The 22,904-nt window shown below is 49.8% G+C and overlaps 2 protein-coding genes across 18 annotated transcripts in view; one reads left to right on the top strand and one right to left on the bottom strand.

Annotated features, from left to right (window-relative positions):
• Positions 1–283: 283 nt before the first annotated feature.
• Positions 284–22,904, bottom strand: part of LOC132247199 (uncharacterized) — a 34,142-nt gene continuing 11,521 nt past the window's right edge. For 4 of the 5 annotated variants that reach the window (XM_059720138.1, XM_059720139.1, XM_059720140.1 and 1 more), the window contains exon 2: positions 284–2,291. The gene's annotated coding sequence lies outside the window, so the exon portion shown is untranslated. Of the gene's footprint in view, positions 2,292–2,382; positions 2,593–22,904 lie in introns of those variants that run through there. The other variant, XR_009458532.1, reaches the window with a different exon arrangement.
• Positions 2,811–22,904, top strand: part of LOC132247200 (uncharacterized) — a 26,202-nt gene continuing 6,108 nt past the window's right edge. The window contains exons 1-3 of one of the 13 annotated variants that reach the window (XM_059720150.1): positions 2,811–2,898; positions 4,392–4,539; positions 5,982–22,206. In XM_059720150.1, the coding sequence (XP_059576133.1) occupies positions 18,274–19,218 (945 nt within the window). In that variant the 5' untranslated portion in view covers positions 2,811–2,898; positions 4,392–4,539; positions 5,982–18,273 and the 3' untranslated portion in view covers positions 19,219–22,206. The other 12 variants (XM_059720148.1, XM_059720153.1, XM_059720152.1 and 9 more) reach the window with 12 other exon arrangements.

Below are 22,904 nucleotides of genomic sequence, written 5' to 3'. Positions count from 1 at the left end.
GGCCGATGGGGCAGCCTCGGGCTGGGGGTCCCGCGACAGGGGTCCGGCTCCTCTCGTGCGGGGCTTTGCTTTTCTTCCTCTCCCTTGCTTTAGTCGCAGGTCAGGTCCTGCCCTGGGCAGAGCCCGTGTGCCCGGGGGCGGGGAGGTGCTGGTGGGGACGGTAAGAGCAGGGTGGCAGCGATCTCGGGGTGTTTGGGGGGATCTTGGGCGCTGCCAGTGTTGTCTCCAAAGGACAGTGTGAGCTCGTGCCCGGTTCGCTTTTGCCAATAAACACACAGGGGTGGAGGATCCAACTTAATCTTTATTGTTTCAAGTCTGCGCAGAGAGGGGTGCTTGGCAATCTTTTGCAAAGCAAGCACCACCGGTTTCTACCTTTGGGTACCTTTTATACATATGTTTGCAAGTGTATCGCTCAGTGATTGGTTACAAGCCACTGACATAAGACGTTCTCTACTGAGCATGTCTCTATACCTATGGTTTAGCCATGTATTTCATTTGCATACATGTATGTTTCATTAACATACTTTTGCTCTGCCCAGGGGTGTGATTTTTAGCATTATAATGAGACCTTTTTCTCAACTTCTTGCTATCTTACAAGTGTCAGGGAGACATTATCCTGCTGGTGTTAGGGAGGCATTCCAGGAATCCTCCGCATCCCACACGCTGTGCTCTGCAAGCATCTCTTAACACACACATACCACACCCCTCCCAGCACCAGTAAGTTGCCTTAAGTATTCAGTTAGATATAGTTTGCAAAAGCTAGATATACCATAAAAAAGATTACATAAAAAGATTACATCACCAGGAGGAGAAGCAGCACTGACTAGCACCACGGAGATGAAGGGGGTGCAAGGGGCACACGAGAGCCGTGGGTGAGCTGGCGGGGCGCTGCAGGGGAGGGACGAGCTGTGGGGGACCCAGGCCCAGGGGATTGAGGAGCGTTGGCAAAGCCGCATCCCAGGGCAGCCCGGTGCTCGCCGGCGTCCGGTCCCCAGGCGCTGCCCTGCGACCTGGGGCTGGCTGGGGGGAAGGAGGCCGGCGCCCGGCGGCCGCTGGGGACCACGTTCCCTTTGCTGTCGGGAACCCGTCAGGAAGTCCCCGAGGAGCCGCGGGGAGGGAGCCGTCCGCCGGTTCCTGACAGAAGAAAAGAACTTTTCAAGGTGTCCTTTAGGCTTCACAGCACACGGCGAGATTGATCTGCGCTCGGCCCCCCAGAGAAAATCACCGGGCTGGATTCCTCTTCCCTTGCACACAAATGGGCAGCGCTCGCCGCGCTCCTCCCGCAGAGGCTGCAGCCTTCCCTCCCGCTCTTCCAAAAGGCCTCGTGGCTGGGCAAAATAGGCCAAAAAGGCTCCGGGGGTGGCAGAAGCAGCTCCTTGCAGACCCCACTGGGCATGGGCAGGTCTGGGAGAGGGGTGATGTGGTGGTGAGGAAAGGCGAGGTCAGGGAGGAGGGTAGGGAATGCTTCCCCAGCCTTAAATGCACTCCTCCCTGCAACTCAGGGGCTCATACACCAGAACCCCTGGACCAGGAGGAAGGAGAAAGCTGGGAGGCAGCGAAGAAAAGTGCCCGGGTGTCACTTGAAGTCAGCTGTGTGGGGGAGGGCACCCTAGCGTGAACGCACTTCTTCCCCTGGGAGTACTGTTAGAGACTGATGGGGAATGCACAGGCTCCAAGGCTGATGCAAAGATCACCTCCTCTCCTTCCCCTACATCGGGGCTGACCTCTGCCTGAGGCGTTTCCTCTTAACCCCCTTCCCCGACAATGACACCTTGGGGGCCAGCCTCTGGGCTCTGGACTCCCGCTGTGCCCTACGAGGGACAAAGCCTGGGGGAACTCCTTCTGCAGGCCACCAGCATGAGGGTGCTTGTCTGAACGCAGCCCCTGCTGGGTGCTGAGCAGGCACACATCTCCAAGCCCTTCCTGCACTGCCGGCACAACTAGGGATGCTTCTGGGTGTGGACGTGCTGATTCCAGGATGGGTGGGAGAGGTGGGTGAAGCCTTTCCAATACTCAGAGCACCCACGTCACTTCTCCCCTGCGAGATGCACCGGTGTTCGGCACAGGCTGCAGGAGTAGGTGAAGCTCTTCGCACGCTCAGAGCACGGATATGGCTTCTCCCCTGTGTGGATGCGGTGGTGCCGGGCCAGGCTGGACGGCTGCCTGAAGCTCTTCCCACACTCGGTGCAGCGGTGTGGCTGCTGCCCCCTCCGCACACACCGGTGGTGCGACACGCCTTGCCAGCTGATGAAGTCCTTCCTGCACTCGGTGCAGCGGTGTGTCTTCCTCCCCTGAACCAGCAAGAAGAAAGGGGTGAAGGTCTTAGCACGTGTGACACAGCCGTACTGACAACACAAACCGAGGGAAGTGGCCCCCGCTGACCTGTTCGGGCAGGGATGTCTTTGCAACGTCAGAGCGGTCTCTGTGACGTGTTGCCCGTTTCTCGGTGTCATTGCGCTACAACAGCGCTGCACGTCGCAGCAGCCGCGAGGGGAGACTGCTCGAGCCCTCGGGCTCTCTAGGGGCCAGGCTGCAATGGCACGCACCCCCCTGCCCCGTCCGCTTCTACCCCGCGCGGGATGGACACCCCCCCGCAGCCCTGCTCCGACCGCCCACTACCCCTGGCCCCGCCCCTCCGCGCTGACCCGCCCCCCGCGCGTCCATCGCCCACAGCACACGAGGGGGGTTCAACAGCCTCTCCGCCCCGCCCGCCCTCAGCCCGCGCACCTGCGCCGCGGCCAATGGGGAGCTTGCGCGTCACTACAGCGGGAGGAGCAAGGGGGTTCGCGCGTGCGCAACGCAGCGCCGGCTGGGCGGTGGGAACGGGCCAGAGCGGCGGGAGGCGGCAGTCAGGTGCCCGCGCCGAGGCCCCGGCTCCCCCGCCCCGCGCCGCTGCCGGTAGGGCCGGGACTGCGTCCGGCGCCCCGGAAACGCGGCAGGAGCGGCGGGCGGCGGCGGCGGAGGAAGCGTGTCGAGGCTGCCTCAGGCCCGCTTCGACACCCCGCCGCCCCGACACCAGCGCTGGGGCAGCGCCGGCCCCGGCCCGGCCCCGATGGAGGCCGGGTCTCTGCACAGCCGCAGGAGCGGGGGGGGGCAGGAGCAGCCCGGCTGCGCTGGAGTCCGGGACCGGGACTGGCCTCGTGAGAGCGGGTCGTCCTCGGCTGCGAGGGGTTGCCCACGGGTGTGTGTACGGGGGCGGGGGTGTGGATATCCACATATACACTTGTACACGTATACATATACATGTGCATGTCAGTATACACACATGCAAAGAGTGCGTGTGGCAGTGCACATACATGTCTGCCTGTTTGCACGCACCTGCATGCGCACACACGCAGTATGCACCTGCAGGCACGCTGTACCCTATGTGCTACAGGTGCACTGTGTGTATACACCTGCACATGCAGATGCGTGTGCATGCATACACACACACACACACACATACATGCATGTACATGGCTGCATGGGCTCACACACCGAGTGCGTGAGTAGGGGTGGGAGTCAGTCAGCTCTATGAGGCATGTAAACACCTCGAGGTTTCAACCCATAGCATCAGAAGCCGTTGGTATCTGCTGTGGCAAGGGGTAGGGGGATTTAGTATGGGGTAGTTTTAAAATTGCTCTTCTGTGTAAAGTTAAGAGTAACAGTCCTGATTTCCTCAATGCTGAAAAAAGCCCTTCTTCTCCCTGATTTACATACTTAGGAACATGTTTCTATTTTAACACTGATTGATGGAGGTTGGGTGTTTTGCTTTTGTTTTGGCGAGTCTCTGCTCTTACATTGGTATGTGGTATCATAACTGATAGGTGATTTCCCTTGCGGAGTGGGGGGGTGGGGTTCCAAAGAGGAAATCGTCCACTATGAATGCTTTGGGCTTGATTCGGTACTCTGTAAAGTCAGTGAAAAGACTCCCATTCATCTCAGTGTCAATTGGATTGGATCCTTAAAATGGCTTTTCTTGGGGAAACAAGAAAGATTAAAAATAGATTAAAAATAAAACAGACGGATTAAAAATAGAATGAAAAGTTTTGACTTTTAAGCTGCTAGTTCAGGTGTAGTAACGGCTGGTAGGGAATAAAAGTCGTAACTGTTTGGGAACCTTTTGGCCTTTTTGAAGATAGGCTAGTATGATTTGTGGTGGAAAAGCATCAAACCCTACTTTCCAGCTTTTCTTGTGCTGTTTTCAAGGTTGCTTTGAAGACTGTTTGTTGGCTCCGTTAGTATCTTTGGAAATGGTGATTTGTATTGGACACGGAACTTTTGTAACTCTTGGAAAGGATTTCTAAATGTATTGTCTACAGAACTAACTAACCGTGGGTATTTTTAGAGTCCAAAATGTGAACTAATTCACTAATTGAGAAATTAACTTTTTTTTCTTCTTCTTCTTTCAGCGCTACAACTTGTTGTGAAGCATTCACAGCTGCTCCACTTATGCATATTTTCAAACAGGCAGGATCTTTTGAAAACGATACCTAATGTTATGTTATTAAAATGGCTATCCATACAAGGCAGAGAGTGTAAAAATGAAAATGCTGACAGGTATTTTTTAATCTTTTGAGATTTTAACTAACATATCATTGATATTTATGTTTTATTAATTATCTCTGTAAGCAAATACAAATTGACGTATTATGCATCTACTAGACAAGGGTTGCTCAATTTCCATCCCCTGGGCCAAATGCAGCCCCATGGAGCCATCACATCTGGCTTGTGGGGCTCCCCAGGGGTCTGGGGAATTGGCAGCAAGCGAGTGGTGGCCATGAACACAGCCTCCCCCCCACTTTCCCCTGCCAAATCCCCAAGCCCCAGTACCTGCATGGCTGGTCTGAGCCAAGCTATGCCTCTTTCCCCCGTGGGCCTGGGCCATGTTCCCCCACTTCGGGATCAGGGTTGGACCGTGTCCCCTTCCTTTCCTGCAGGGCCGGGTTGGGCCGGGCCACGCGCTCTTTCCCTCCCGACACGGTCACCTGGCTAGCCTTCTTTCCCTCTTGACAAGGATGGGTCAAGCTCCTTTCCCCATCAGGGCTGTGTTGAAGCCAGTTTGTCCCCCACCTGGCCAGATGGTGCCCACCCACGTGCCAGAGCAGGAACACCTGGATCCAGCCCATGAATGTATTGGCCACTGACAGTCTGGCCTGCCGTGTAAAACTGTTGGGGCTGCACTGTACTATCGGTGGTCCATTAAACCAATTTTAAAGAAACGAGTCATGGAATCACAGATTATGCGATCATAATTTTATCACTACTTTAGATTTTCCTTTCAAAGGAAAAAATAGAAGTACTCTGTGACAGGCTCACAGCCACAGGGGCTGCCATGACACCCCTAGCGGCCTTGCTGCTCCTGCCTGGCTCCAGCTCTAATGTCACTCTCTCTTCATTGTTCACCAGCCGTGCCTTGCTCTTAATATTACAGGTTGATTCAAGGAGGCTGCTAGCAGGCCTTAGAGTGAGCCCGAATCCAGTAAGTTTCCCCTGGGTCTGAGGCCCCATTGGCCGCTATCCAGACACCCAACCTTGGTAGGTTCCTCTCGGCCTGACTACAGGTGCCCTACAGGGACCTAGCCTTAAGGGCAAACGGTGCGGTTCCTTTTCCTCCCCTACACCACGCCCTAAGCCTCAGAGGTGTTCTCCCTTTGATTTTCCTTCTTATACACTCTGCCCCCTTGAGCTCTCAGACCCCTCCCCCGCCCAGCCCTGGACACAGGTGGCTCTGGGCCTCTTGGACCTCGTGATCTGGGTCTCAGCCTTTTTTCAGTTCTGGGACCCCTCCCTGGGTCCCACCCTCAGTGTGAGGGCTCCTGGGATACTGGCTGTCTAAGCAAGCCTTGAGTCTGCACCCCCAGGGTTCAAGGCTAAACATAAATCAATAAGAAACATCACGGCCGTCTGGCAGACACCTCAGTCTTTAGAGGTGTAACATAAAGACCACTTGCCTGTAAACCCAGTCTTCCTCAGTCCAAGAAACTTGCCTCTGTTTCCAGACCTGTAGAGTTGTTCAGCCAAAATCCAGTTCCCTTCAGGGACCCGGAGCCAGGAGTTCTGCACTGTGCAGTAGCTGGGGAGAAACGAACAGACTGGTGCAGACTCTGGGCTCATGTAGCTCTAGCCTGAGCCGTCTTCCAGCCAGGTGAGTCCCTCATTAGCTCCCCCCTGCCCCCTAAAAGCAGCCTCTCGGGCTGCTTGCTCTCCTAAAGGGTCAGGCACATCCCAGTGCCCTGCTACATATTCTGTATACTAGATAACCATGGTAGTTGATTACTGTGTTAGTTATTTGTACGTCCTTCGATGAGGAGAGGTGACAATCCCGACTAAAGTTCTGTTGTAGCAGATGCTGTACAAATGCAAATAAAGACTTAGGGTGCGTGTAGATGAAATGAAAATTCCCGTTTATGTCGACGCAACTGCATTTGTCACTATGGCCTGTTTGTTAGTTCTTATCCTGAAAAGATATAGTCTCAAAAAGCTCCATTTGTATTCGAAGGCCAAGTCTGCGTGTGCATAGTTTTCGACAAATGAGCTGTTAAACTCAGTAAGACTCTTGGCCCATGAGGCTAAATGTTTGCATAATCTTTTGCAGAAGTGGGGTGTGAAACTAGTTTTACAAATACACAGCAAAGCTAAGGCAGGTCTTACCTTTAAAGCCGCTAATCAATCTAGTGTTATGACTTCATTTACTTAGCTAGAGTAAACCAAACAAAGGAAATGAGACTTAATAGATACAGCATGGGATACTGGAGTTTTTACAGGTTAGTTTTATTTTGGTACTGTTTGTAGGCCACATTAGCCCACTGATTGCACTGGTTGCTGTGCAAACACACATGAGCTTCATGCTGATAAATTACAATTTTAAGCCTTGGGACCGTTCTCTTTCTGTCTTGGTTGGAGGATTTGGACCAAAAAGGAGAAACACAGGGAGGGGGGACTTTGGGGAAGTGATTGAACAGAACAAAATCTGAAAAACGATTCTGCAAGAATATCTTCTTTTACCACCTGTCATGATGTAGAAATAGGCAAGAGGTCAGTTTGGCTTTTAAATTCAGGAGCAGTGTGTAGGTCTGGGATGAAAAAAACCACCCCATTTCTTCCACCTGTTCCCTTATATACTAAGCAAATCTGATGTAGAGAAAGAAGGGTTTTGTTTTTACGAAAACTGCACTTAACCTTGACCTGGCAATCGCATAGCATCATAGCTCTTAACTTACTTGAATATTTGATTACTGTAACTTTAAAAAAAATGAAACATCTAGGAATTAAGAACTGTAAAGTAATAGGTAGTGTGTTATTTTATCATCTCAGGTTCAAGCAGGACAGTTTCAGGAAAGTATGACTTGAGAGAGGCAGCCAGACAGACAATCCAAATGCTTCAGTTGGCAGGATGAAGTGATATGCTAATGTAAGAGAAAAGGTGGGTGTACAATGGCAAGGAAATAAATACCCGTTAAAGGGATGGGAGGTCTAGGACAGTGGTTCTCAACTTTTTTTGTACCAGGACCTATTTATGAAGATCAGTGGCCAGTGCTGACCTGCTTTCCCCCAGCCCTGCTAAAGGGAGCCCCCAGCTGCCCCGTGCCATTCGGGCCGAAGTCCCGCAGTTTGTGCGGATTTCAGCGGAGAGAGTCCAGCCCCAGCACAGGCTGGAGGGAGAAGGGGAGGCCTGTGGCGGCCCCCCCTGCCCTGGTCTGGGGCTGCCATGCCTCACCAGGAGCCTGGTCACGGTCCCTCCAGCCCATCCCTCAGCAGCGTCTCCCAGTTGCTCTGCCCATACAAGTATGAGCACCAGCTGTAGTGCCACCAGCCCAGCTATGCAGCTCCCCCCGATGCCTCCTTCTCTTGCTGAAGGGGCAGGCTCCTACCCGTCCTGTCCCCCCTGCCCTGATGCAGCCTTGGCGCCCGGCTATCTTCCCCCATATCTGGCAGGTACCCATCCCCCCTGCCCACACACACACACACGCACACACAGTCCCCAAGTCCCGGACCTCCAACCCCCACTGATCATACACTTACCTGCATCCAGCTATTGGTGCTACTCCCAGGACCCTGCCTGGGTGCATGCAGGCCATGGGGATGTGTGTGCAGAGACGCACGTGTGCCTGCTGCCTCCAGTCACCCAAAGCAGTGACTTGCAGGCAGGCTGGAATGAAGGTTGTGTGTCTGGGGAATGACAAGCTAGATGTGTGTGGGCTAGCTCGGAAGATGACATTGGGAGAGATTGGGGGTGGAGGGGAAGAGGTGGGAGAGGTGGATTCTTTGCTAGTGAGCTTCCCTGGGAATCAGCCAGCGTGGGATAGCTAGAATCTTCCTGCGAGCCCAGCTGTAGGTGTTCGGATTCAATGCTGGCAAGCATAATAAATATTGTTATAGTGTTTTGCTGATAGTGTTAGAGCACAGGTGCTCAACCTCTGGTCCATGGGCCAATTGCAGCCTGTGGAGCTATGATATCTGCCCCATTGGGCTCCCCACAGTTGGGAAATTTGGGGGTTTCTCACCTGTCAACTCTTTCTTCTGGTGAGACACCCCCCTCCCCCTCCATTGCCTTTGGATTGGTTTCTTGTCATGCCCCTACCTTTCCTCCCTCCATGGGCTTCGATTGGGGCTGGCCAAAAATCCCTGTTCATGCTGGATCAGGACTGGGCTGTCCCCTAGCCCGCTCTGGACAGCTGGATGGGACCCTGTCATGAACTCCTTGGGCCCCAGACTGGAACCACACTGCGTACTGCTTGCATATGGATTGGGCACTGCCCATCCGTCTCACCAGACAGAAAGGTTGAGCACTCTTTGTTAAGAGTGGTGTTTTAGCTGTGATGATCCAGGAAGTATGCAAAAGGCAGGGATTTTTTGGGTGTGGTGACTTTTATTGGACCAACTGCATGGTTGGAATTAAGTTAGATAAGCTTTCAAACACAAGATTCATAAATTAATAGATTCATAGATGCTAGGGTTGGAACGGACCTCAACAGACCATTGAGTCTGACCCCCTGCCTAGGCAGGAAAGAGCGCTGGGGTCAGATGACCCCAGCCAGATGCCTATCCAGCCTTCTCCTAAAGACTCCCAAGGTAGGGGAGAGCACCACCTCCCCTGGAAGCCCATTCCAAATTGTGGCCACCCTTACCGTGAAGAAATTTTTCCTGATGTCTAGCCTAAATCTGCTCTCTGTCAGTTTGTGACCATTGTTCCTTGCTACCCCAAGAGGCGTCCTGGTGAACAGAGCATCTCCGGTTCCTTGCTGCGCCCCCCTAATGAATTTGTAGTTGGCCACAAGATCACCTCTCAGCCTTCTCTTGTGGAGGCTGAAGAGGTCCAGATCCCTTAGTCTCTCCTCATAGGGCTTAGCCTGTAAACCCTTAACCGTATAAGTGGCTCTCCTCTGGACCCTCTTGAAGCTGTCCACATCCTTCTTAAAGTATGGCGCCCAAAACTGGATGCAGTACTCCAACTGCGGTCTGACCAGTGCCGCATAGAGGGGAAGTGTCACCTCCTTGGTTCTAGTTGTCATGCATCTGCTGATGCACGATAAAGTGCAGTTAGCTTTGCTGATGATTTCGTCACACTGCCGACTCATGTTCATCTTGGAGTCCACTAGGACTCCGAGATCCCTTTCCGATTCTGCGCTGCTGAGAGGGTCATTTCCTAGCCAGTAGGTGCGCTGGATATTTTTATGTTCTAGGTGCAGTACTCTGCATTTGCCCTTGTTGTACTGTGTCCTGTTGTGTTCAGCCCACTTTTCCAACCTGTCCAGGTCTGCCTGCAGTCATTCCCTACCCTCCAGAGTGCTTACTTCACCCCACAATTTAGTATCATCTGCAGACTTGCACAGAGGACACTTCACGCCCACATCCAAGTCACTGATGAAGACACTGAAGAGTACAGGTCTGAGGACTGAGCCCGGTGGGACCCCACTACCCAGATGCTTCCAGGTCGATACCGACCCGTCTACTACCACTCTCTGGGTGCGACCCGCAAGCCAATTTGCCACCCACCAGACCGTGTAAAGATCTAAGTCACAGCCTCTTAATTTATTTAAGAGAATGGGATGAGATATGGAATCGAAGGTCTTCCTAAAATCCAAAAAAACAACATCCACCTCTACTTCTGCATCAGCATTTTGTGACCTGGTTATAAAATGAAACCAGATGAGTCAGGCATGATCCACCTGCTACTGATCAATGCTGGTTGCCCTGCTGCATTATTTTTCCCACTGGACACCCACAAATATGATCCTTAATAATCTTTTCAAAGACTTTTCCAAGGGTGGAGGTGAGGCTGACTGCCGTATAATGACTTGTACCCTCTTTCCTCCCCTTTTTGAAAATGGGGACCACATTGGCCCTTTTCCAGTCGTCTGGGACCTGACCCGAGTGCCACGAGTGCTCAAACAGCCGTGCCAGTGGTTCTGCAATGACACCGGCAAATGCCTTCAGTGCTCGCGGATGCAGCGCATCTGGGCCTGCTAACTTAAACACATCCAGTCCATCCAAGTGACTCTGCACCACGTCAGCGTTGACAGTTGGTAGGCTGGTATCCCTCTGATCCCATCTAAGAACCTGTTAGGAGACTGATCTTGACCCTTCTTCAAGGACACTGAGGCAAAAAACTCATTGAATAGCTCAGCCTTGTCCCCCCTGTCTGTCACTAAGTGCTCCTGTTTCTTCAGTAGGGGTCCTGTGCTGCCCTGCGCCTTCCTTTTACTCCCTACATACCTGACAATAGACTTTTTGTTGTCTTTAATTTGTGTTGCCAGCCTCAGCTCTGTAGTTGCTTTGGCCTTTCTAACTGGCACCCTGCAAGTGCGGGTCAAGTAGATACACTCCTCCTTGGTAGCTTCCTCCTGCTTTCACCACCTATATGCCTTTTTTTTTTTTTTTTTTTGCCCTTAGGCTTTTCTGGATGTCTGTGTTTAGCCAAGGAGGTTTTTTGGCCCCTTTCTCCCCTTTCCCTCGCACTGGGATCATCTCCCTCTGTGCCTGAAGGATCGCTTCCTTTAGGAACGACCACCCTTCCTGGACTTCCATCTCGCCAATACTCCTCTCCTGCAGTGCATTGCTGATTAAACTGAGCACACTGAAGTTAGCCTTCCTAAAGTCAAGCACCTCCATCCTATTATTATCTTACCCACTCGACGCCCTATGATGAATTTGATTGAGTGAGTGGTGGTCACTGTCCCCAAGGTGACCACGAATCTGTAGTTCCCCTACCAGGTCATCCCCCATAGCCAACACCAAGTCCAGTGGGACCATATACTTCCTGCGTTAGGTGAGCGGTTGGATTTGGCTGACTGCTCTTCCCAGCAGATGTCAGGGTAGTTTAGGTCCCCCGTGACAACCATGTCCCTAGACTGTACGGCCTCTGAGAGCTGCTGCAAGCATTCCCAGTCTAGCTCTGCTCCTTGATGTGGTGGTCTGTAGCAGACCCCCATCACCAGGTCCCTTTCCCCTTGACCTCCATGTGTCCTAACCCACAATGCTTTAACTTTCTCTTAAGACTCCCTTCTGTGCACTCACCTGAACACTGTCTGAAGCCAGTGATGCTGATGTGCAGTTCAGACTCCTCCTGCTCTCCCCTCAACTAAATAGGGATGGGAGAAAACCCCTTCCCACTTCCCTACAGCTGGCCCAGCTCACCTTATTGCTGCTGCTGGTTCCTTACCACGGCACAGGCACGAAGGGCGCACACATGCTTGCTTCAGCATCCAACTAAAAGTCAAATGTTCTAGGTGAGGCTTGAACTCACAACCTTGGCATCACTTCCCCAGGGCTGTTTTAGAAGTTTCACATGCTAACCCACTGCACCACGAGAGCTGAGCTAAAAGGTTCTTTGTCACTATTTTAGAGCATTGGTTTAAAGTAATTGTATCTCTGCTATTGGCTTTTGGATTTAATAAAGACATTTGAACTGAATTACTGACACGCTCAATCAAATTCTAACACAACATGCAGGGCGCATCTACATGTGTCACTATGGCAACTTTACTGTGCTGTATGTGTGGCACATGATTATTTTTAGCCGCTACTTCACCGTAGTGGCGCGCTATACCAGGGGAGCGTGTTGCAATGGGGACGTAGGTGCTGTTTGCGTGTGGATGCCCATGGATGCTACATCACCAATTTTGTTTCTTATACTGCTGTTTTTCCAAATGTTTCTAATAAATCATAGAAAACTAGGGTTGAAAGGGGTTCCAGTAACTCATCTAGTCCAACCCCTTGCTAAAAGCAGGACCATCCTTAATTTGATCTTGCCAGAGATTTGTCGAGCCGGGCCTTAAAATCCTCCAAGAGTCCACCACCTCTCTAGATAAGCCGTCCCAGCACTTCACCAGTCTCTTAGTCAGAAAGTTTTTCCTAATCTCCCACTTGTTCACATCCTTTCTGTAGTAGGGGGCACAAAACTGAACACAGTACTCCACATGTAACCGCACCAGTGCAGAATAGTGGGGAATAATGACTTCCCTCAGTGCTGACAACACTCCTACTAATGCAGCCCGGTGTGCTGTTAGCCTTCTTGGCAACTAGCACACACTGTTGGCACCTATTCAGCTTATTGTCCACCGTAACCCCCAGGTCCTTTTCTGTGGAGCTGCTGCCAGCCAGTTGGTCCCAAGCCTGTAGCGGTGCATGAGACTGTTCTGTCTTAAGTTCAGGACTTTGCACTTATTCTTCTAGAGCTTTGCCTTCTTCCCCTGCATGGCTGGTTTGGTGCCTGGCCATTCTTCCTTCCATGGGATTGCCGTGGGGATGGGCACACCCCGAACCTGCCGCTGTAGTGGGGCCTTGTCAAGCCCCTTGGGCTCAGGTTGAGGCTGACAAAGCCCCCTTTCTGCGCTGTCTTGGGGCTGGCGTGCACCCTGCCTCCCTCTGCACAGATGGATGGGGCCCTGGCATGCCTTTGTTTAGAGCGATGTTTGAGCACCCCGTGGTTTGAGCACCCGTTTGTGTAGAGTTATGTTCTACCTGTGATGATCCAGGAAGTATGCAAGAGGCAAGATTTTTTGAGTGTGATCACTTTTATTGGACCAACTGAATGGTTGGAATTAAGTTAGGCAAGCTTTCAAACGCAAAACGTTCTTTGTCAGTGTTTTAGAGCAGTTGCTTAAAGCAGGTGTTGTCAACCTGGGGTATGCCTACCCCTGGAGGTAATTTGAAAGGTCCCAAGGAATGTACAGGGGCAGGCGCAGATGTAGGACACCTGCTGCCTCACAGGAGCAGGGCCAGGGCGGAGGGAGAACAGGGCCCACAGAAGCTGCGCTGCCGCTGCTCTGCCACTCACCGTGCCCCTGCTCTGTCTGGCCCTTGCCACCCCCCGCCACGTCTGACCGCTCGCCACCCCCACCTGCTCCACATCCGGCTGCTCCCACCCCCCGGGGGTACACTTTTTAAAAAGGGGGCTGCCGGGGGTACACTTACTAAAAGAAAGGTTGAAAACTACTGGCTTAAAGTCTCTATATATCTGCTATTGGCTGTTGGATTTAATAAAGACATTTTAGCTGAGTTCCTGACATACTCAATCAAACTCTAACACAACATGCAGTGTTGTTCTGGCTTTTGAAGACTTTGCCCAGAAACCTCTGCTTTTTTATTAATTGCTGATCATTTTACAGCTTTTAGAGAAAAAGGAAATTAGTTAAGCTCTTTCTGAGTAGTAAGATACTCTTATGTTTATTAAAAGCTTAATGAAATTTGGGACAATAACCAAATAATACCTTTAAAATATTTTTTAAAAGTTATGATTTTATATTAGGGGCGCACCGTGTCGCTGGGTTTCTTAATCCGCTCCCTCTCTCTGCTCGCCCCTCTTTCCAACCAGACCTTTCCTAGCAAACTTCCTTGTAAACTGGCCTCTGTGCTGCCCCTTGGTCCCAAAAGCTTCCCTTTCCCCTGCTAACCCGCTTCCTCTCTCTAAGTTTACGGTGAAGGAAGGTGAGGGAGAGTTTCCAGATAAATTACCTAGCAAACGCCGCCTCCAACTTCCCTCTCACTCTGGACTCCAGTTAAGCAAGGAGCACAAGAACTGGTCTAATTGCTGTGTATTAGCGACTTACACTAAATAGATGTAGATTAGGTACTCTCAATTAAAGCAAGGTCTTACATTAAAGGCTCCCCTTTAAAGAACGGGGGGCAAACTGACCTGTGAACTAACTTTAAAAAAACATAATATTTCTATATATAAATAGATACATATCTATATAACTGTACCTCTAACACAGTGGTTCCCGAACTGTAGGTCACAACCCCAAATGGGATTGAAAAATCAGCGGGATGGGGTGGCAGGGGTGGGGGGCTATGGGTGGGGAGCGAAGGGTCATGCTGAGGAATGGGGCCATAAATGGGGTCATGCTGAGGAAAAGTTTGGGAGGCACTGCTCTGACAGCCTGCCTTGTGACTGCCATGGTTCGCTTGACAGTCCAAACCACACTTGTACAGTTACACCGCTCTTAGTCTTGTTACAAAGACTGTACTGTGCAGTGTGCACACCCGTCACCGTCACATTGAAACCTGCAAACTGACTTATGAACTGTTTGCAAACTGCCCCGTTTGCTGCCCCTGGTCACGCAGAGCCTCCTTTTCTCCCCTCCTGGGCCTTGTTAAGACTTTTGTCAGACAGAGGTAGCAGTCCCCCAGCTTGCAGCACTCCCAGCTCCTTAGAGCACGTGCCCAGACGAACAGGCAGCCCCAGCTCACTTTCCTTCCAGGGGTTCGGGTCAGGTGCCTGGCTCCTCTTCCCTTGTCTCCTTTGCCCTGTTTGCTGCCCGTTCACCTTGTTTCTCTCTACTGAGCCTTTCAATGTACCTCAGTCTAACGTTTATCTTTAAATTCTCTTTTATTTAGAGCCCTTGCTTTCTGTAAGTGCCTTCGTTGCATCCCAAGACAAAAGCTGCTGCGTCGTTCAACCAGGTAGTCTCCAGCGTGCCACCCTGCCCAGATTTATTCCAAGGAAGGAGTAGTGGATGTGATCTCTGCGAAAAGAAAGCTTGTCTGGTAAAGAGCACTTTTCCTCTTTCAGTAGCTTTTGACATTAAAGCAAAGAACTCTCAATACCATATTTTATGTACTTTTGAAAAATGGGCTGTTTACTTCGTTCTGTCTGTGCGGGATATGCAGATTGAGGACTGTACTGTGTCATACACAGACATCTGCGACCCTGGGTAGAGTATGTAATGCTGTAAACGTTACAGTCCACGTGCTTGCACAGAGCATTGCATAGAAACTAGAAGAGTTTGTGCCAGAGCCAGGGGCACAGGAGTGGCTTTTTAAGAACTGTCCTTATGTCTGTTTCTTTTAGTTTGTAGAGGTTAAAACTTTCTGAAACATTATGCAAAGCTGAGGTATTGCACCCCTGCCTAATACAGTATGTAAATATTCTCATTAAATTTGGGGGGCATATTTCACCATTTTGACATATAGCAGTGCTATAGAGGGGCATCACAAGGAGCAATCTATATCTGCAGCCGTGATGAGGCAGTTATATTTCAGACATAACATCATTCTTTGTAAAAATGGTCCTCACTCTCTCTAGGCTAAAACATCACGGCCACCTGTGAAGTTTGTTATGCTACAGTCAAAACTGCAGTTGAAAGGCATTTCTTCTTTCCTTTTATTTTTGTTAACTTACGGAGGAGGAAATAATTTCAGCTCACTTTAGGAATCGGTCCCGTTCCTTTGCACCTGTTTTTCCTAAATTAGTCCTTGGAACAATACCGGCTCAATTATAGTGAAGTAATATCATGCATTTTGAGCTTGTGGAATCCACAGACCGTGTAATTCTCTGCATTTCCTCCCCCTTCTTTGCATCCCACTTTTTGACAGTGTCATTCTGCTGGAGCTATGCTGGAAAACCTTGCAAGCTTGCGTGTGCGTGTGTGTGCGTGTGTGTGTCCACACATGCTGCGTGGAAAATCCTACACTTTGTTTAGTCTGCAGAACCTCTTCTGTTAGCTAATGCTCCAGGCTCCTCAAAGGTGCAGTGAGAGAGGAGCACTAGGAAGTACCTAAGGCAGAAAGCAAACAAGGGCTTTATCACTGATCTTTAACTCCTATCAAAAGGGGAGTGAGGGAGAAGTCATTTAAACATGAGGCTTGAATGAAAACTAGCATGGATTAGTCACAGTTGTCCCAGGAGTCCTGTTATCTCAGTTCACAGGTACTTATGGTAGGGAGTGGGGTACTTTACCTCTAGGGTCCCCAAATGAAAGACTCTTGAGGGAGCCAAGAGGGGGAGGAAGAGTCCTGGGTCTGTTTTTAGCCAAAGGGAATTACCCTTGAGGCATGGCAGGAGTAGTGTGTGTCTCCCTGTCTTTTCCCAGTGGGTGAGCTCCCGGGCAGTTCATGCATGGAGGAAGGATGACTCTGTAGCCTGTTCCCCACAGGTAAACTGCAACAAATTGAACTGATTTGGAGAAACAAGTGGGTTACGTCTGAGCAGCTTCCTTGTTTGGTAGTCAGTTGGCTGAAGAGCGGTTGATGCTGATGTTACTTAATACTAGATTTACCCTTCTGTGGCCCCTGGCAGAGAGATCGGGGCGTTCATCCTCCACTTTGCACAGACTGGACGGAACAACCTGGCTCCCATCTTAGTTTTGAAGAACTTCATTGCTGAAAAATCAAATGTGCACGTGTTCCCTAAGGAACGTATCCGTTCAAAGGCATGAAAGATAAACGTATATTGTTACGTGCAAATGCTTTGCACAAGTACATTTGCTGGATGCATTTGGTATGTTCTTCAAGCAAGTAGTGTCGTTAGCTGTTAAATTCTTGACTCCTCTGTTAGGCTTGGGACAGAAATTACACACAAGCTGGTCAAAGAGATTGGAAACAGGTTCAGATCTGGAACACAACAGAAGGATGGTGCACATAAGCCACTTTCAAGATTGCCGAAACAGGTTTAAGATAAGCCTGGATGGATGTAGTATGAGACTGAACTGATTTAGATTCAATTGCTTTATTGTACTTCTGACCCAGACCCTCTCCAGATTCATATTAACACATAGTCCCCCAGCATCCTGTCACAACCAAATTAAGTACTGTCTATGCCACAAGCAAGAAATATATTAATCAAAACAGTTTTAGTCTATACAAGGTAACTAAGGGTTAACTAACAAGATGAAAATAACAGGGTTTTTTTCTGCGCATGTCAAAAAAAAATTTATTACTGCGCCACTAACAGAGATAAAAACTTTTGCCTTCTTTGCTTTATATAAATCATTGTAAGTGGTCGGAATGACAGGGGAGTGAGTGTCTGGGAGTGTTCCTATGATAACACCCTAGCGAAGACCACTATACAATTGGCGATTCTAATTAAATTTATGACGTGACAAAAAACAATTGGCTAATATACAAATAAAACCCATCTTCACTTCCGTGAAGAAGGGGGGACCTCCGTACGAACCTTAGAGACCTCTGATCACACGTATCAGAGTAACTGACAACTTGATCACTTGCCAGTGCCCCCCTCGCGTCTCGACCCAATCTTAAGACGTAAATCACCGACCTGCCGGCCCGATTTTTTTTCCGTTTATCTGCCCGACGGAAGACTTTCATGCAGACCGACCTTCGAACCTTAAGCTGTAACTAACCAAATATCTCTGACCTCCGTCTGTCACCACCTTAACAGCGTGAGTAAATAATCTTGCCTTGCAACCGATAAGCGTCTGTGCCTAATTCCACTCCAAGCATCATAAGTACCCGCCTGACGGCCTTCAAAGGTCTCGTACCCTTCACTGCAGTGCACGGCAGTGACATGGCGTCACGAACAGGATATGGGGTAGACGCAATGGAGTTGGAACTAGTAAAGAACTGCCCATGGCGCAGTGGGGACCGCCTGACATCCGATTCGGATGAATTATGGGCACACATTGCCTACCATCAGGCAAGGGGAATAGGACTGAAAGCGGTTACTGGACACTTCTCCCTAAGGGGTGAAGCAGGAGAAGGGAAAGAGTGGAGCGCTCAGCTCGATGTGAGGGCCCTAGGGTGTGTTATGAGCGCTAAAGGGGTTATGTACAGACCCAGGGACGAAGCGGGAATCATATCCCTACATCGGGTGAAGGTGGTGACAGCGGCAAAAGTGCCGGCAGGGGTGGACCCAACCCCTGCCCAAGAGATTGCCCGTTGCATCTGCCACGTACGAGAGGGCGGGGAAGGAACACCCCCCGACAAGTTTAACTGTCCGACCATGGTGCCCCAGTCCCCAGTCACAAACTCTTCACCCAGCTCCGTGAAAACTTGGAGACAGAGGGTTGCACCGCGACCAAATGGGCAGGCCCCAAGTGGAAAAAAGAAAAAATGATTAATGTTCTGTTCCGCGCATTTGCTAACGCAACGCGCTATATTAAAAATTTGAATAGCCAACTTCTGACCCTGGGAAAAGTCACAGCTAAAAATGCTGCTGCGCAGGAATCGCCTACACCATCGCCCCAATATGGCGCCAGCGAAAAACTCAGCTTCTTCAAAGAATCGGAGAAGAAGGGCGGAGCTTCAGAAAAGGACGCGGAGGACAGAGTTGTGGGAGGTCCACAACTACCTCATTCTCTACGGGAGTACAACGGGGCAGACCCAACGGCTCCGACCCCGGAACATCAGCTACCGCCTCCCTATGACGAAGAAAAAAAACCCTCCAAGTTAATATATCCCCCCTCCCTACCAACGGAGAATCCGCCCCCACCGATGAAGTCTTCGCCGACTTCCATGAAAACGGCCTTCCCTATCGTTGTTACAAAATACACAACGGATCCACAAGGCGTAACTCACGCTACTTCCACCTACCGCACCCATAACCGAACAGAGATACAAGATATTTTTCAGCTATCCGAATTTAAACCAGGAGAAACCCTGGCGATTTGGCTTGGCCGACTGGTAGTTGAATTTGGCTCAGAATTACTGGACATGGAAGAGGCCAGCTTCCTCATCCGTCAAGCTGCATGGAGTGGAGGACACGCCACCGACCGCGGCCCAATCATGAAAAACCAACACTGGGCCATACCACTCCCTGTGCTTCTAGCCCGCCAAATCGTGAACAAGTCCCACCTGTGGCACAACGACCGCCCAGAAATAACATCGGCAAAACAACTTTTATTAGCAACAATAGGAACCTCGTACTACACATGGGATGGGGGGCCCACAGCCGACGGGTATTCAACACAACAGGTTCGGCTTGACAGAGCAACAGGCCGCTGGGCCGTGGCCACATCGATTCCTAACGCAACCCGGAATGGTTCCAATCACCCCTAAAGCCTTGGAAGCTTGCATAGACATCTATGGGGGATCTCATGCCATCACTCTTTGCCTCCTCCTTACCCCGCAAATAGACGGACGGGCCGGAAACATCCTCAGTCAATTGGGCCGTATCCAAACCCTCATAAAGCCAACAGCGATAACTCAAGGTGTCAATTGTGCTACAAAACCGGACCCATTGTCAGTGTACCCCATAAAACAACCTGAAGTGAACAGACCACCCTACAAAGGCTCACCACCAGTCCCAGGACGGACCCCTAAAGAAAAGGCCATGTTTTGGTTCCTGATAAAAGAGTCCGGGCTTACCAAACAACAATTACGCGCCCTGAGGGACGATGGGCAAAAGGCCCTAGCAGAAAAGTTGGGATTCAATTACACCCAAAAGCCAAAAAACGGGTAGTGGCCGCCGGGCGAGCCGGCGGCCCTACAAAAAAGCCTGACCCTTCGGATCCTCGCCCATATACCAGCCTTATTATCGTTCACCCCGATAATCCCTCGATACAACGAAAGATTTCTTGTCTCCTCGACACGGGAACACAAATTAACGTCGTAGCACCTGCGACACCTCATAAAAAGACTTTGAAAACCATCATGGTACAAGGGCTAAATGCTATATCAACTGCTAAAAAAGTCAAATTTTGGATACACAATCACAAAAAACCCCTTAAAGAAGTTCTAGGGGGCATGAACATCTTGGGCGTACCAGGCATTAAGACACTCCAGTTAAAAAACTTAATATTTCAAGCTCTTCCATTCTTTATTGCTGAGCCCGACCGACACCAACCTACGCTTCATAACACATCTACATGGCGTTATAAACCAATCCTGACCAAACAACGTCTTCGGGAAGCCCTTGTCACCCTGTTACAGAGGCTCGAACAACAGGGATATATAACACCGATAGCGGCCAGTACCCACCTATCACCAGGGTGGGGAATCGCAAAGCCCGAAAAACCCAACGAAGTCCGACTTATAGTGGATTTCCGCGAGGCGAATAAACGGTGTCTCCCACTTACGCAACCCAATGCTTTTACGCTACCCCAGTGTTTATATAAAATGGCGAGGTTTCAAGGGGGCAAGTAAGACGGGACGACCCTTGACCTCAAGGACATGTTTTTCTCCATCCCAATTATTGACAACAGCGGAATCTTAAACATGTGCGTCGAAGATATGATATACCGATGGACGGTATGCCCGCAAGGATATCGCAACTCTCCTGCATCGGCCACAGGCGCAATGAATGACACACTTAAAGACTTTCGCGCTTCCTATCCTTTGCCAGCGAAAAAACAACTCAAAATTTAGAGTTATGTTGACGACCTTGCCATTATGGGTCGTGACCAGCAAGTTGTTGCTGAGGTCACCCGCCGTCTAGTCGACCATCTCCATGCTAAGGGCTGGACGGTTAATTTAAAAAAAATCAAACTTACAACCCACGATAAATATTACATTCCTAGGTACCAGATTTACCGGCGCAACTAGATCCGGTGTCACACACGACAAAACCCCGGAGCTCGGTACACTTAAAGATCCATTACCAATGCACAAAAAGCAATTTCAACGGCTCTTGGGACATCTCAATTGATATCAACATTACATCACTCCGCGTTACCTTCCGCTATTGGCGAGACTCCAGCGTCAGACCCGCGACAAATTGCGGAAAGCCACACCTTGGACGGACAAAGACAGAAAGGATCTTCATAATCTTCTCCACGCTGTGAAACACACGCCACTTCAAGCACTTAACCTCACCGAGACATTAATAATTACTTTGGGATATACTGCCAGTCATGTATGGGCCACTGCCCATAACCCCCAAAACGAACTGGTGTATGCCTCACACAAAGCTCTCCAGACAACACAACATCGCTACGGAGCCTTTACAAAAATTCTGTTGACAGAAAGACTCGTCACATTACTATCCCAGGGACATGAAACGCTTCGAACACCAGCTGCTACTCTCTTACCTTTGCTAAACGCCACAAAGGTTGACTCACAGTTCCAAGGAGAACCGGATACTTGGAACAAAATGGTATTACATTACCACTATCATTGGTGTTGTTAAAAGTGCGAAGACTTGCCACCCGGTCCCGATACACAAGATGACGCAACGCTCACTCTCTATGAGACCATAGCCCCAGCCTAGGTGGCCTCCGATGACACCACTCGAAATGGACGGGGCTACGGGTTCTACTACAAACCGTGCCATGATGTGGGATTACACAGAGCCCCGGAAGGGGCTACAGCCCCAAAAAATGAACTCTTAGGTTTTAAAGTTGTCATCCGCCACTGTCTTCAACATCACGACGGAACACTTCCGACTCCCATCATAGCTATTGATTCCCAATATGTCTACAAAATTGTTACTGGCACAGCGACTGCGGCGGAAAACCTAGAGGATTGAAAAAAAATCTGGGACCTGTTATCCCAATTTATTGTTCTACCGCTCGTAAAACACACCAAGTCGCATAAACTTAAAACTGATCCAGTACATAAAATCATCGACAAGCTTCTAAAAGACCCTCTCTGGAGTGATGTTGTCTTAGTTGCTAAAGCAAACGACCCCAAACCACAGTTCGATCCGTTCCTTACGTGGCTACATGAACACTGGGGACACCCAGGACCAAGGGCTAGCCACCTCCCAGATGACTCTACAAAACCGCTTAACATTAGACGCCATTCTTCTTCAACAAGGTGGACTTTGTCAATACCTTAACCTTTCTCATAACCATTGTTATATTGCCATTCCCAGTGTATCTCTCCCTCTATCTCTACAAGTTGACAAAATAAAAAAAAATTACAAAAAACGTCAACCGACTTTCGGGTATAGGTCAAGGTTGGCTATCAGACCTCTTCCGTTGGTTTAGATGGGACACATCATCATGGTTTCTCAACTTGTTAATGCCCCTCATTACGCTGTTGTTACCGATTGCTGTGTTTATATGTTTTGGTTATTGGATTTTACAATATCTCAAAACAAAGCTAGCCACGCTTTCTGCTTTTATATACACCCGCTTGCCAAACACTAACAATGGTGAACAAAATGGTCTATACATAAATATGATGTAACTTGCTGTGCCATGGGCAAGGGGGCATGTCACAACCAAATTAAGTACTGCCCATGCCACAAGCAAGAAATATATTAATCAAAACGGTTTTAGTCTATACAAGGTAACTAAGGGTTAACTAACAAGATGAAAATAACAGGTTTTTTTTCTGCGCATGTCAAAAAAAAATTTATTACTGCGCCACTAACAGAGATAAAAACTTTTGCCTTCTTTGCTTTATATAAATCATTGTAAGTGGTCGGAATGACAGGGGAGTGAGTGTCTGGGAGTGTTCCTATGATAACACCCTAGCGAAGACCACTATACAATTGGCGATTCTAATTAAATTTATGACGTGACAAAAAACAATTGGCTAATATACAAATAAAACCCATCTTCACTTCCGTGAAGAAGGGGGGACCTCCGTACGAACCTTAGAGACCTCTGATCACACGTATCAGAGTAACTGACAACTTGATCACTTGCCAGTGCCCCCCTCGCGTCTCGACCCAATCTTAAGACGTAAATCACCGACCTGCCGGCCCGATTTTTTTTCCGTTTATCTGCCCGACGGAAGACTTTCATGCAGACTGACCTTCGAACCTTAAGCTGTAACTAACCAAATATCTCTGACCT

The sequence above is a fragment of the Alligator mississippiensis genome, unplaced genomic scaffold (assembly GCF_030867095.1).
Source record: "Alligator mississippiensis isolate rAllMis1 unplaced genomic scaffold, rAllMis1 scaffold_41, whole genome shotgun sequence".
Classification (NCBI taxonomy): Eukaryota; Metazoa; Chordata; order Crocodylia; family Alligatoridae; genus Alligator; species Alligator mississippiensis.
Note: the sequence above shows the minus strand (reverse complement) of the source record. Positions and strands in the feature narration are given on the sequence as shown.